The sequence below is a fragment of the Nerophis ophidion genome, linkage group LG08, assembly GCF_033978795.1.
Source record: "Nerophis ophidion isolate RoL-2023_Sa linkage group LG08, RoL_Noph_v1.0, whole genome shotgun sequence".
NCBI lineage: Eukaryota > Metazoa > Chordata > Actinopteri > Syngnathiformes > Syngnathidae > Nerophis > Nerophis ophidion.
In genome coordinates, this window is record NC_084618.1 from 28,907,802 (window position 1) to 28,922,801 (window position 15,000).

The 15,000-nt window shown below is 39.9% G+C and overlaps 2 protein-coding genes across 2 annotated transcripts in view; both read left to right on the plus strand.

Annotated features, from left to right (window-relative positions):
• Positions 1-15,000, plus strand: part of LOC133557610 (collagen alpha-1(XXVII) chain B-like) — a 165,177-nt gene that overhangs the window by 134,032 nt on the left and 16,145 nt on the right. Inside the window, exons 48-58 of the mRNA XM_061908192.1 lie at positions 7,366-7,473; positions 11,060-11,167; positions 12,177-12,230; positions 12,307-12,369; positions 12,450-12,503; positions 12,576-12,611; positions 12,705-12,722; positions 12,805-12,840; positions 13,733-13,759; positions 13,841-13,891; positions 13,970-14,147. Coding sequence (XP_061764176.1) covers positions 7,366-7,473; positions 11,060-11,167; positions 12,177-12,230; positions 12,307-12,369; positions 12,450-12,503; positions 12,576-12,611; positions 12,705-12,722; positions 12,805-12,840; positions 13,733-13,759; positions 13,841-13,891; positions 13,970-14,147 — 733 coding nt within the window. The remainder of the gene's footprint in view (positions 1-7,365; positions 7,474-11,059; positions 11,168-12,176; positions 12,231-12,306; positions 12,370-12,449; positions 12,504-12,575; positions 12,612-12,704; positions 12,723-12,804; positions 12,841-13,732; positions 13,760-13,840; positions 13,892-13,969; positions 14,148-15,000) is intronic.
• LOC133557611 (myosin heavy chain, embryonic smooth muscle isoform-like) lies at positions 3,756-6,080 on the plus strand. The gene is given in 2 exon segments (XM_061908193.1): positions 3,756-4,257; positions 4,259-6,080. Coding segments are annotated over 2 exon segments (1,701 nt in total). The 5' UTR covers positions 3,756-3,921; the 3' UTR covers positions 5,624-6,080.

Here is a 15,000-nt window from a genome sequence, read left to right on the forward strand (position 1 = left end):
TGAAGGCATAAATAGGAGCACAGGTGAGCTGATTAGGAAGGACTCAGGTGTGGGAGCACAAACCGTTATTACCAACGGCAGACAACAACGGCACACAGCAACTGGCAGGAAATACAGGAGAGCATATGGCACAATGTCACTACAATAATCCATGCTATGTTTCATTCACCCTGCAAGTTTATTAATAAATATGCGTTAACTGGACTTCTGACTGGACCTCACTTCAATGCAATGTTTGCTGCTGCGTAGGATCACTCACTCAAACCTGTTGAGTAGTGACAATAAATTAGAACATTTAAAGGTGAAGATTGCCACTACATCTCAAGTAAGAATGATGCTCTTCGAGTGAAAAGGACAACAAAAAGAACACCAAAGGACATCAAAAGCCTCAAGAGGACGAATTGTGCCACGGCCATGCTGCTACTCATCAGCCAGGGTGATTGGAAACACCTGCCAGCTCTATAGGGTGAGTTGTGTTGAGCTGAAAGCAGCACAAGGGAGAGACTTGGTCAATTATGTCTGATGGCAAATATGATGTACAGCCACAAGGTGGCCAAAATGTGGATCCTGAAAAGGAAAATGTACAATATTCTGAAAAAGAAAAAAGAGCCATAAAGTATACTGCCAAAGGCTTGGAAATTAAAGTTGACAATTATCATAAAGCAATAGAGTAGAGTAGAGTTTTATTGTCATTATTGCAATGAACAGGTTCAAAGAACAACGAAATTGGAGCAGCTCCTCCTAAGGTGCATATACAATATGGTAGTATAAATAGTAAAAAAAATAAGATAGAGATGACAGATGTATCTATGTATATGTATCCACACAGATGCATATCTGCATGCATATGAATACATATACACACATACATAAAACATTATTGCACATTGTAGTCCGAAAAAATAGAAAAAACATTTAAACATTACACATGAGGACATGGACATATTGTGCTCACTCAGTGCCTGTTTAATGCTACTATGGCTCTTGGGTAAAAGCTATTTTTTAGTCTATTGGTGCTCGCTTTTAGCACCCTGTAGCGTCTGCCTGAGGGTAGCAGTTCCAGGTGGCTGTGCCCGGGGTGGAATGGGTCTTTCAGGATGCTCTGTGCTTTCCTGAGACAGCGGGAGCTGTACAGGTCAGCCAGGGGGGGGAGGGGGCATCCGATTAACTTCTGGGCGGTCTTTATGACTCTCTGGAGCGCCGTTCTCTCTGCGGCCGTGCAGCTGCTGAACCACACGCAGATGCAGTAGGTCAGGATGCTCTCAATGGAGCACCGGTAGGACACCAGCAGTTCCTGTGAGAGGTGGTTGTTCCTGAGTATTCTCAGAAAGTGCAGTCTCTGGTGTGCCTTCTTGATGGTAGCCGTGGTGTTGGTGCTCCAGGATAGGTTGTCGGCCAGGTGGACTCCCAGGGAGCGGAAGTCGGAGACCCTCTCCACACAGTCACCACTGATGATCAGGGGAAGGATGTCCGTTTTTTTCCTCCTGAAGTCTAAGACCAGTTCCTTGGTCTTGGTGTTCAATAGGAACATGTGTTAAAAAAGCTGCTAAAATAAGGGACACAATAAAAAAAATCATGCATTCAAATGAAAATGATGAAAATGCAAATGCTGTAAGAGGTTACTTGGATAAATTGATTCATTTGTGTGGAGAGGCAAGGGAGAATCATTCCTCATTGATTGTCTTACCATTGCCTGAAGAGGAACTTGATAGAAAAAATGACTGGTTTCAAGAAAATATTAAGATACTAGAAGTTTTCATAAAACTTGTGCATGAATGGTTATCAGAAGTGAAAAGGCTAACCACACATGACACTGCCCCTGTGGAAGAGGAGTCACAATTGCATCCTTCTCAAACACATGGCTCAGTTGCTGCATTGGAGAAAAAACATCATATTGAATCACAACAAAGAATTCAACAGGAACAATTCGCAAAACATCGGGAACAATTCGCAAAACAACGGGAACAATTTGCAAAACAACAGGAACAACTCAGAATGGAAAAGGAAAAGTTGGAATTGGAAACCAAGCTGGCAGCAGCAAATGCAAGGGAGCAAGTTTTTGCAACCATGGGATCTAGGGAAGGATCAAGAGTGTCAAGAATATGCTCTGAATCACACAAGGGAGCTGCTGCTCCAAAGAAAACAATGCCCCTCTCTGACACACAGGTTGTGAAGCCAAAACAATTCATATATGAAAAGTACACCAAAGCTCATTACATGACTCCAAGACAGGCTGCTCTCTCTTTAATGCAAACTGACAATGTATCAAAATCAACTATGCAAATGGAAAATGTGTTGAATACAACTGGGCAAAGTAATCATACTCATATGAAAAAAGATGATGTTAAAGGTCATACAGTTCACACTACATCCCCTGTCACAAATGCCATCAAACAAGATCACATTCTTGATTTACTAAAAGGACAACATGATTTCAATGCCTTATTGGTTAAGCAGAATGTCCATTCCTCTTTACCATCAAGAGATGTACCTGTTTTTGATGGAGATCCGTTTCAGTATGAAACCTTTGTAAGGGCATTTGAATATGGAGTGGAGAAAAGGTGTGACACCTATGACTGTTTGCATTACCTCGAACAATATACTAGAGGGCATCCAAAAGAGCTGGTTCAAAGTTGCCAACATTTGCCTCCGTCCCAGGGCTACCAGAAGGCAAGACAGCTACTCGAAGAACATTTTGGTAATGAATATCATATTGCAACAGCATATATGGAAAAGGCTTTTTCCTGGGGAACAATTAAATTGGAGGATGTAAAAGGATTGAGAGCATTCTCTCTATTCCTCAGAAGTTGTTCCAATGCAATGGGAAGTCTGGCCTATATGGAAGAAATGAATGTTGTTTCTAATATGAAGACCATCATCCTAAAGCTTCCATACAAGCTCAGAGAGCAGTGGAGGAACAAGGCCTGTGACCTACAAGAGAAGCAAGGCCATCGTGCCATTTTCCCAGACCTTGTAAACTTTATTGAAAAACAAGTCAAAATACTCTCTGATCCACTGTTTGGTAACATTCAGGACACTAAGCAATCAACTGTCAAACCCTCATCCGTCCCGAAGCTAAGAGTAAATTCAAGTCCAAGGAGCAGCTTTGCAACAACATTAATACCCATAGAAACTGTGGAGTCAAATGAAGGAAAGAGGAATGTGATTGTCAAATCTCAAAGTTGTCTGTTCTGTAAGAAGAGTAGTCACACACTGGAGTGCTGTCCACAATTCAAGAGGAAGAAGCACAAAGAAAAAATAGACTTCTTAAAGGAAAAAGGAGTCTGTTTTGGCTGTCTGAAAATAGGACATTTAAGTCGAGACTGCAGAAATCGTCTATTATGTGAATTATGTAAACAACAACATCCACAAATACTCCACATTGAAAAGACAGAACAAACTCAAACCAAATCAATTGGAATCAATACTGTTGTCCCACCTCCCAAGCATACTTGTGGTCATATTGGGGCCGGGGATGACCCCTCCATCTACTCCATTGTACCTGTACAAGTCAAAAGCAACAAGGGAAACACAGTCTTACAAACTTATGCATTTTTGGATCATGGAAGCACCTCCACATTCTGCACAGAAAAACTGAACATTACAGGACAAAGAAAAACCATCCTTCTCAAAACCATGAATCAAGTGAAACTTGAAACCAGCTACCACATCACTGGACTGGAAATAGCCAGGATAAATACAAATAATTGTATTCAATTGCCTGATGTATTTACACACAAAACCATGCCAGTTTCACCACACAATATTCCAAAACAGCAGGATTTGAAACACTGGCCATATCTAAACAATATCAAATTACCTGAAATTGACTCTGACGTCGACCTCCTCATTGGCACGAATGCCTCTAAGGTACTGGAACCCTCGGAGGTGGTCAATAGCCAGCAGGACGGGCCATACGCAATGAGGACCCTATTGGGATGGGTCATTTATGGTCTTTTAATAGGTGATGACACCAGCAGGAATAATGGCTGCCCTGTTGCTGATGTCAATAGAATATCTATTCTAAACCTGGAGGAGAAATGCTTTGCCTACGACAAGATGGAGAAAACGAAGACACGTCTCCAGCAAGAGTTGGACGACGTGATAAATCACGACCAACTTCGACAAACTGTCACAAATCTGGAGAAGAAGCTGAAGAAGTTTGACCAGATGATGGCGGAAGAGAAAAACATATCTGCACGCTATGCAGAAGAGCGAGATCGGGCTGAAGCCGAGGCCCGTGAGAAAGAGACCCTGTACACTGTCTTTGACCCGCAAGCTGGAAACTCTAATGGATCTAAAGGACGAGGTGGACCGCAACAACAAACTGCTTCGGGCTGAAAATCAGGATCTGGTGTCATCCAAAGATGATGTTTGAAAGAGCGTGCACGAGCTGGAGAAGTCCAAGCGTGCCATGGATCAGCAGCTGGAGGAGATGAAAACACAGCTTGAGGAACTAGAGGATGAGTTGCAGGCCATGGAAGATGCCAAGCTGCGTCTGGAGGTCAACATGCAGGCCATGAAGGCCCAGTATGAGCGGGACCTGTCCGGACGTGACGAGATGGGTGAGGAGAAGAAGAGGTCTCTGATCAAGCAGGTCCGCGAAATGGAAATGGAGCTGGAGGCTGAGCGCAAGCAGCGTTCTGGTGTTGTTGCTAAATGTAAAAAACTGGAGCTGGACCTGAAGGAACTGGAGGCGGGCATCGACATGGCCAACAAGCACCGTGAGGAAGCCCTCAAACAACTGAAGAAACAGCAGGCCCAGATGAAAGAACTTATCAGGGGACTGGATGACACTCGCATGTCTCGAGAGGAAATTCTGGCCCAGAGTAAGGAGTCTGAGAAGAAGTTAAAGGGTATGGAAGCTGATATGCTCCAAGTGCAGGAGGAGGTGGCTGCTGCAGAACGAGCCAAGCGACAGGCCCAGCTGGAGAGAGACGAGTTGCAGGATGAGATGAACAATCAGGCCACCAAGAATGCTCAAATCGCAAAGGAGAGGAGACGTTTGGAGGCACGTATCGCTCAGCTGGAAGAGGAGCAGTGCAACACGGAGCTGGTTAACGACAGCCTGAAGAAGTCCATGCTGCAGACTGATCACATGAACGTGGAGCTGACCTCAGATTGCAGCTCCTTTCAGCGTGTGGAAGGCACCCACACCCAGCTGGAGCGTCAGAACAAAGAGCTGAAGCTCAAGCTGCAGGAGATGAACGGAGCGGTGAAGTCCAAGTACAAGGTCAACATGGCCGCTCTTGAGGCCAAGTTTGCTCAGCTGGAGGAGCAGCTGGACATCGAGACCAGGGAGCGGCAAAGTGCTACCAAGCTTGCGAGGCGAACTGAGAAAAAACTGATAGAGCTGGTTTTGCAGGTGGATGATGAGAGACGCAACACCGAGCAGTACAAAGACCAGGCAGACAAGTTGAACTCTCGCATGAAGCAGATGAAGCGGCAGCTGGAGGAGGCCGAGGAGGAGGCTCAGAGGGCAAACACTTACCGAAGGAAGATGCAGAGGGAGCTGGAGGATGCCACAGAGTCAGCAGAAGCCATGACTCGTGAAGTCAGCACCCTCAAGAGCAAGCATCCGATCAACCCAAATCTTGTCTACATAATGAAGATTCAAGATTAATGAACTAGGAATGCCAACATATTTTTATTTTTAAATTATGGAAAAAAAAAAAGGAACGAAATTTGAAAAAAAACAAAGAAAAAAAATGATAAGAATCGTGTAAAAGTGAATTTGAATGGCTCCCTTTCAAGTAATTGTTAGTGTAAACAATTATGGGCCGGTGTGTAGGAGCCATTTTAGGCATCCTTATTTTTGTGTTGGCATTACTTCCTTTTGTCACTAGGTGTTGGTTTAGGAGTGCAGGGTTGAAGGCATAAATAGGAGCACAGGTGAGCTGATTAGGAAGGACTCAGGTGTGGGAGCACAAACCGTTCTTGCCAACGGCAGACAACGGCAAACAACAGCACACAACAACGGCAGACAGCAACGGCAAACAGCACACAACAACGGCAGACAACAACGGCAGACAACAGCACACAGCAACTGGCAGGAAATACAGGAGAGCATATGGCACAATGTCACTACAATAATCCATGGTATGTTTCATTCACCCTGCAAGTTTATTAATAAATATGCGTTAAGTGGACTTCTGACTGGACCTCACTTCAATGCAATGTTTGCTGCTGCGTAGGATCACTCCCTCAAACCTGTTGAGTAGTGACAATAAATTAGAACATTTAAAGGTGAAGATTGCCACTACACCGGTAATTTGAAATCGCATAAAGGGAAGAAGATAAAGAGCTATTCAGTAAGATTTAAGGTCCAAGCTTACATCACACTCAAATGTTTACTGCATACCTTTGGTAAGTGCCGGAGTGAAAAGAGGTTTTAAAATAATTTGCGCATGCTTACTTTTACTGCATGCCTTTGGTAAGCGCAGGAGTGAGAAGAGGTTTTAAATTAATTAGCGCCCCGGTGGCAATTCAAGGAAATATGGTGTAAACATTTTATAAACATTTAAATAATTTTAGAATGTTTTAAAATATTTATAACATTTTAAAACATCTCCAAACTTTTTTTTACATCGCTAAACATTTTTGAACATTAGAAACATTTTAAAACATCTCTAAACATCTTAAATGTTTTCAACATTTTTGAAATATTTTAACCATTCTAAAACATTTTTAAACAGTTATAAAAAAAGCACTAAAAAAGATATTGATAAAAGATGACAGTATTTTGGCAGCTGAGCTGGCAGTATTTTACTGTACGATCGATTAAATAAAATCTGTAAGCATTACATGTTTTAATACATATAAACATTGAAAATAAAAACATTTTGAAACATTTCCAACGTTTTAAAACATTTTAAAACATTTCATGTATTGAGCATTTCAAACATTTTCAACATTTTAAAACATCTCCAAATATTTTACACATCGCTTAACATTTTAAAACATTTTTAAAACATTTAGAAAAATGTCCAACATATGAAATATTTTGAACATTTTAAAAACATTTTCAACTTTTTAAAAATGTTTTAACATTATGAAATATTTTCAACATTTTAAGACATTTAAAACATCTCTGCATTTTTAAAACTTTTTGAAATATTTTAACAATTTTTAAACATTCTAAAATGTTTTCCAAAAAAACTATAAAAAGTATATGGTTAAAAAAATGTATAGTAAATTCAAATAATAAAAAAAGGCATCGGCAACTGTGTAGTAATATTATGAAACAAATCCTTATATATTTATAGTCATAAATATTCACTATTACAAGTGACTCTTAATGAAAACGAGTTTGACGCCCATGGCCTAGTAGCTCTTTTCTTATCCAACTGATTCATTGCACAACAGGGAGAGCATGGAGACGACGGAGACTTCGGCGTCCCAGGCAAAGCTGGCGGTCGTGGAAAGCCGGGTGTTCCAGGACTTCCAGGAGACCAAGGTGTCTATGGACCAAAGGTAAGATCCACTTACTATAATCTCAGATGCTTGTGTAAGCACACATTTTACAGTTTTTTCCAATTGCTTACACACTAAATTTTAAATTTTCACACAGTTAACAAAGTCTACACACAGTACCGTATTTTTCGGATTACAAATCGCTCCGGAGTATGCGTCACACCGGCCAAAAAATGCATAATAAGGAAGGAAAAAAACATATACGTCGCACTGGAGTTTAAGTCTCATATTTGGGGGAAATTTATTTGATAAAACCCAACACCAAGAATAGACATTTGAAAGGCAATTTAAAATAAATAAAGAATAGTGAACAACAGGCTGAATAAGTGTATGTTATATGACGCATAAATAACCAACTGAGAAGGTAAATACATTTTAATTGAATTCTTCATTTTAGCTTCTGTTTTTTCGACGAAGAATATTTGTGAAATATTTCCAAAAAATTATTCTGGCAAACCTACAAAATCTGTAAATCAAATTTTAATCTTATTTCAATGTCTTTTGAATTTCTTTTAAAATTTTTGTTCTGGAAAACCTAGAAGAAATAATGATTTGTCTTTGTTAGAAATATAGCTTGGTCCAATTTGTTATAAATTCTAACAAAGTGCAGATTGGAATTTAACCTATTTAAAACATGTAATCAAAATTCTAAAATTAATCTTAATCAGGAAAAATTACTAATGATGTTCCATAAATTCTTTTTTTAATTTTTTCAGAAAGATTTGAATTACCTAGTTTTTCTCTTCATTTTTTTCGGTTGAATTTGGAATTTTAAAGAGTCGAAATTGAAGATGAACTATGCTTCAAAATTAAATTTTCATTTTTTTCGTGTTTTCTCTTCTTTTAAACCGTTCAATTAAGTGTTTTTTTTCATCATTTATTCTCTACAAAAAACCTTCCGTAAAAGGAAAAAAAATGTACGACAGACAGAAATACCCATTTTTTTATATGTATATAGATTTATTTATTAAAGGTAAATTGAGCAAATTGGCTATTTCTGGCAATTTAAGTGTGTATCAAACTGGTAGCCCTTTGCATTAATCAGTACCCAAGAAGGAGCTCTTGATTTCAAAAAGGTTGGTGACCCCTGATATAGCATATAGGAGTTAGCATCCCATGACCCACAATGCACTTCTGCCATGACCCTCCCCCGCCGAATTCTTATTGGTTGACGTGTGTGACGATTGCTGACATTTTCTTCGTCTCTTCCGCGAATGAGATAAATAATATTATTTAATATTTTATGATAATGTGTTAATAATTTCACACAAGTCGCTCCGGAGTGTATGTCGCACACCGGGCCAAACTATGAAAAAAACTGCGACTTGTAATCCGAAAAATACGGTAAACAAAACCACTGTTCAGCTTTGCCTCATATTAGGCATAGATTCTGCCTCACAGTTTTTGCGAAATATTACACATAATGCTTTACACCTTCCCATCTTGCACACATATAAGGATTGTGATACACACATCTTCACATCTTGCACACAGATAACGATTGTGAGGCACCCAATTTCCCACTTTACACACACACTAGGATTGTGATACACACATTTTTATCTCCAGATTTTTTTTCAAACCTTGCTGTTGCCTAAATCTGCACATATAGCCTATACTCTATGCTATAATTTTTATTTATCTCCATATTTTTTTTAAAACCTTTTTGTTTCAGATTTTAATTTGTACTGCATGTCATTGTTAACTACTGTGATATGTTACTTTACCTGACTTTATCTGGTAAAAAAAAAATATTTACAGTTTGCAGCATCATTGTTGAGCAGTTCTTGAAAATATTGCAGGATATTCTTACTTTCTCTTTACGTCTTAACATATAAGCCCACTTCAAATTAAATAATGACGATTGCTGTTAAAGGGGAACATTATCACCAGACCTATGTAAGCGTCAATATATACCTTGATGTTGCAGAAAAAAGACCATATGTTTTTTTTTAACCGATTTCCAAACACTAAAAGGGTGAATTTTGGCGAATTAAACGCCTTTCTATAATTTGCTCTCGGAGCGATGATGTCACAGCAAGACATCACCTAAGTAGTCAACCGCCATTTTCTCAAACACATTATAAACATCGAGTCAAATCAGCTCTGTTATTCTCCATTTTTTCGACTTTTTTCCGTACCTTGGAGACATCATGCCTCGTCGGTGTGTTGTCGGAGGGTGTAACAACACGATCAGGGACGGATTCAAGTTGATTTACGTTGAATGTGCATCGATTAGCACGGCATGCTAATCAATGCTAACATGCTATTTAGGCTAGCTGTATGTACATTTGTAGCTATATTTGCATCCAGCCTTTCTCTCCACCCACATTTAATGCCAAACAAACACTTGCCAATCGACGGATTTAAGTTGCTCCAGTGTCACAAGATGCGAAAGTCCCGATCGTTTGGTCTGCACATTTTACCGGCGATGCTAAGGCAGACATGGCACAGAGATGTATGGATATCCTGCAGATGCATTTCCAACGATAAAGTCAAAATCACAAAAGGTAAGTTTTGTTGATGTTATTGACTTATGTGCTAATCAGACATATGGTCGCGGCATGACTGCCAGCTAATCAATGCTAACATGCTATTTAGGCTAGCTGTATGTACATTTGTAGCTATATTTGCATCCAGCGTTTCCCTCCAGCCACATTTAATGCCAAACAAACACTTACCAATCGACGGATTTAAATTGCTCCAGTGTCACAAATTACGGAAGTCCCGATCGTTTGGTCTGCACATTTTACCGGCGACGCTAAGGCAGACATGGCCGAATAGCGTCAATAGCTATTCGCTCAATAGCTTCAGTTTTTTCTTCAATTTCGTTTTTCACTTCCAACCATCCATTTCAATACACGCATAATCTGTTGAATTGCTTAAACCGCTTGAAATCCAAGTCTGAATCCGAGCTAATGTCGCTATATCTTGCTGTGCTATCCGCCTGGATAGCATGTGTATCACTGGATGACGTCACAGGAAAATGGACGGTGGCTTCACAGATAGCGAAAATCAGGCACTTTAAAGCCTTTTTTCGGGATATTCCACGATGGGTAAAATGTTGAAAAAAACTTCGAAAAATAAAATAAGCCACTGGGAACTGATTTTTATTGGTTTTAACGCTTCTGAAATTGTGATAATGTTCCCCTGTAATTTGTCAATATATTTTATCAAGTCACAGTAATCATTCATCACATATGCTAAAAGGGTCGGGCAAAATGCCCTGAACATGTGATTTCTAATAGTAAAATAGGGTTTTTTACAAATGTGTTTTGTATTTATCACTGCTCTGGGTAACTCACTCCAATAGTGTCTTATCATTTGAAGTCTGTGTGGGTGAGATGACAATAAAACTGCATTTTTACATATGCTTGCTTTATTTTGATGAATGGGCATATATTTTGACCGAAGTGTGTCATTTTGCAAATCTAGGAATTAGGAAAACTTGAATGTGGTGTTTGGAAAAGTGTGTAAATCCTTTTAAAAAAAGACACACAGTTAGTAAAATTGTGTGAAAGCAAATGGCAAAAAACTGTAACACAACAATACAAACAAATATTGAGGAATCCTTTGGTCTCTACAGGGTGACCGAGGTCTCAGAGGACAGAGTGGCCCTCCAGGCAAAAGAGGTTTCAGAGGTGGGATGGGACTTCCAGGGTCGCAGGGAGATCGAGGACTGAAAGGACAACCAGTGAGTGTCCTTATTCGAGGAAAACATTTGCATACTGACAGACACTGGGAGGTGTACCGTTAGGGATGGGTATCGAATTCACTAGTTTTTTGTCACCGACTGAATCATAAAATCCATTGGTGCCATGTTAAGGTACCATAGTTGTGTGCGACATCACGTCCAGTTGCAAACTTAGGGATATTACACGATAATAATGCTAACTGCAGTAAAACTCCAAACGAGTAGTATTACCGTTTTAAATGACTATTTTCTAAAAAGCGTGATTAATAACTGCACTTTGATAACTCATGGACTGACTGACACTGGCTTGCTAGCTTAAATTCTAACATTAAAACAAGAAACATTAACATATTTCCTCATTAAGAAACAGCATAACTCAATTTTAACTTATTTAAACACATTACTGTTTGAACAACTAAGATATTAAATGGTGTACTTTAACCTACAAGCTGTGCTTTTAGAACACAGAATAATTGATCCGAGAAATACGCTATGGAGGCATTTTTTTTTTTAAAGATTAGGACAACCAAATATTGGAATGCCCACCATAAATAATAAATAATAATAGATTGTATTTGCAAAGCAAGTGCTTAAGTATAAACCAATATTTAATACCATAAAAGCTTAGCAATTTAAAATGTTGGTCACAATACTGGGATATAAATTACATTACATCCCTAACACTAACACATCACTCCAGCAGCACTGAGAGCGGACTCATCCAAACTGCCTCTTGGTAATATTACAATTTTCAATGCCAACAAAGCAATTGGCTCAGAAATGTAACTATAAAACAAGATATAACAACTCGACAGAAGTTATCATAATCAGCTCTTTTTTAAATGTTAAAAAAAACAAACACAAAAGTACCGAACATTGTTACCTTTCCCAGGTAACGGGATTTGTTACCGTATCGGTTCAAATGTGAAAGATACCCATTCCTAGATATTACGTAAATACCAGTGCCAAGACTGATGTGGGACAGTAGTAATGCCGAATTGTCGTCCAGGGTGATGTTGGAGAATCTGGATTTCCGGGGATATTTGGTGTCTTTGGTCCAAAGGTAAATGGGATGTCCATGTCGCCTTACTTTTAGTAACCTACCAGTGTCTTAAATTATGAGTCTCTGCTGCTTTCAGGGTCCTCCTGGAGACTTTGGTCCAAAAGGCATTCGAGGACCAAAGGGGCCCATAGGAAACATGGCAAGAACCTTATTACTAATCTTAAACTGTTCAAGTCTTTTTTTTTTTTCTTGTTCATCTCACTGCTTGTGTCCATTCAGGGCAGAGGAGGAGTCATAGGCCCTACAGGAATAATTGGCCCCAACGGAAGAGCGGTATGTCCTACTCATGAAGACACTCTGTCGTCACTGTTGGTCCTCAGCTGACTGCTTTCTGTTTGTTTACAGGGTCCCAGAGGGGAGAAAGGCAACCGTGGAGCCATGGTAATTAGTCCCACCATCTTAATTAAAAATCTTAAATGTGTGCGTGTTAAACGTTCAACACTAAAAATGTTTGTTTTGTGTCTCCAAAAACAGGGAGTACAAGGACCTAGGGTATGTTTAGCATGATTGCGTCGTCTCTTTTCACGTCTTTTAGCACATTAGCTCACCTGGCATGCCGGTTTCTCTTCTCCAGGGATCCCCAGGACCACGTGGACGCCCTGGACCTCCAGTAAGATTTCTTTTTACTAACTCAGTGTTTTTCAACCTTTTTTGAGCCAAGGCACATTTTTTGCGTTGAAAAATCCCTCAGTTGACAGTAAAAAGTCATTGTCGCAATTGTTGGATATGACTTTAAACCATAACCAAGCATGCGTTAATATAGCTCTTGTCTCAAAGTGTACTGTCACGACCTGTTAAATCACTCAGTGACTTATTTTGAGTTTTTTGCTTTTCTCCTGTGTATAGTGTTTTAGCCCTTTGAGACACTTGTGATTTAGGGCTATATAAATAAACATTGATTGATTGAGTTCTCTTCTTGCGCTTCTATTTTGGTGGCTTTTTCTCTTTTGGGTATTTTCCTGTAGCATTTTCATGTCTTCCTTTGAGCGATATTTCCCGCATCTACTTGGTTTTATTTAGCACTCAAGAATATTGCAGTTGTTTTTATCAGTCTTTGTGGGGACATTGTCATGTCATGTTCGGTTGTACATTGTGGACGCCGTCTTTGCCCCACAGTAAGTCTTTGCTGTCGTCCAGCATTCTGTTTTTTGTTTACTTTGTAGCCAGTTCAGTTTTTGTTTCATTCTGAATAGCCTTCCCTAAGCTTCAATGCCTTTTCTTATGGGCACTTAACTTTTGTTTATTTCTTTCACCTACTGACATGGTAGGTGAGTATTACACGGTTACTATGCCGAGCTCTAGACAACACAGACACTCAACAACAACGCATAATTGACAGACTATCATTACTGGTTTGAAAAAAATATTTTTAACCCAAATAGGTGAAATTAGACAATCTCCCAAAACACACCAGACTGTGTGCCGTGGCACAGAGGTTGAAAAACACTGTACTAACTAATAGAACGTGTGACTGTTATTTATCATCTTTTGCTTCCTTCTAGGGCCTCCCTCGTGTCCCTCCGTCTTTTGTAAGGCCTGGAAAAAAAAAAAACGTAACATTTAGTCCACAAATAAGAGAACAAACCCTAAAGTTGTGTGTCTTCCTTCAGAAAGAGGATGGTCTTTTGTTTATGGATCCACTCAGCCAGCTCAGGAGTGAGGTCGGTTTTGAACAACTCCTGGGTGTTTGTGTCTTCTTCCGAGCAGTAGCGAGGACTCACAAGGTGTATCTCCTCTAGTCTCCCAAGAACAAGCTGGTGATGGACCTGCCTATGCTGGACCAGGGCGCAGAGATCTTTAAGACCCTCCACTACCTCAGTAACCTGATCCATAGCCTGAAGAATCCACTGGGCACCAGGGACAACCCTGCCCGTATTTGCAGGGACCTGCGCAGCTGTGAACACAAGCTAAACGATGGTAAGCAGAAGAAAAATTGGTGAGTCAATTCAAATATCGATAGTATCGATACCAAAGTATCAGTATCGTACTGCGATGTATTGTTTACAAACTCAAAGGATATGTTGATGGTCTTGCGGGGGCTTGTGAGCAAAAAATAACAAAGAATTTGAATAAGAGCCAATTTCTTCCAATTATGTTGCACCAACCAATAACATGGAATCGTTTTATTATTTTGCTCAGATTGCCTAATATTGTTGTATGTATGTGCAGTAAACCCTGGTTTAATCAATGGTAATTGGTTCCGACAACAAAACACAGGGGTCTCGCTATATCATCCGGGATGTTGAGTTGTGGTGAAAGTCAGGTAAAAATGAGATGGCTGATGGCGATCGCCAGTGTCCATAGGCCATACAGTCATAGCGAAACAAAACAAAAAACAACTACTGTAGTAAACAAAGCTACCACAGTGAGGACGAAAGGCCAGTCAGTGTGATAGAGAGAGCTTAATTTGCATATAACAACTGCGCCTCTCAAAACCCAGCGTTTTTGAGGGAAGGTAAAAATGGGGTTGAGGATAAGTGTTTACTGCAAAATTTTGACCGAAGAACTAACATTACATGGACCACCACTGTGTGTCGCCAAAGTTTCCACAGCCTGTAGAAACGTATATACTAGAGATGCGCGGATAGGCAATTATATCATCCGCAACCGCATCACTAAAGTCGTCATCCACCTGCCATCCACCCAAACCAACATTTTATCAGAACCGCAACCGCCCGTTGTTATATATCCAGAGTCGGCGACCTTTACCACTAAACGAGCTAGTTTGACCCATGTCACAAAGTAAACAAGGTAATGGGAGCCGCCAAAG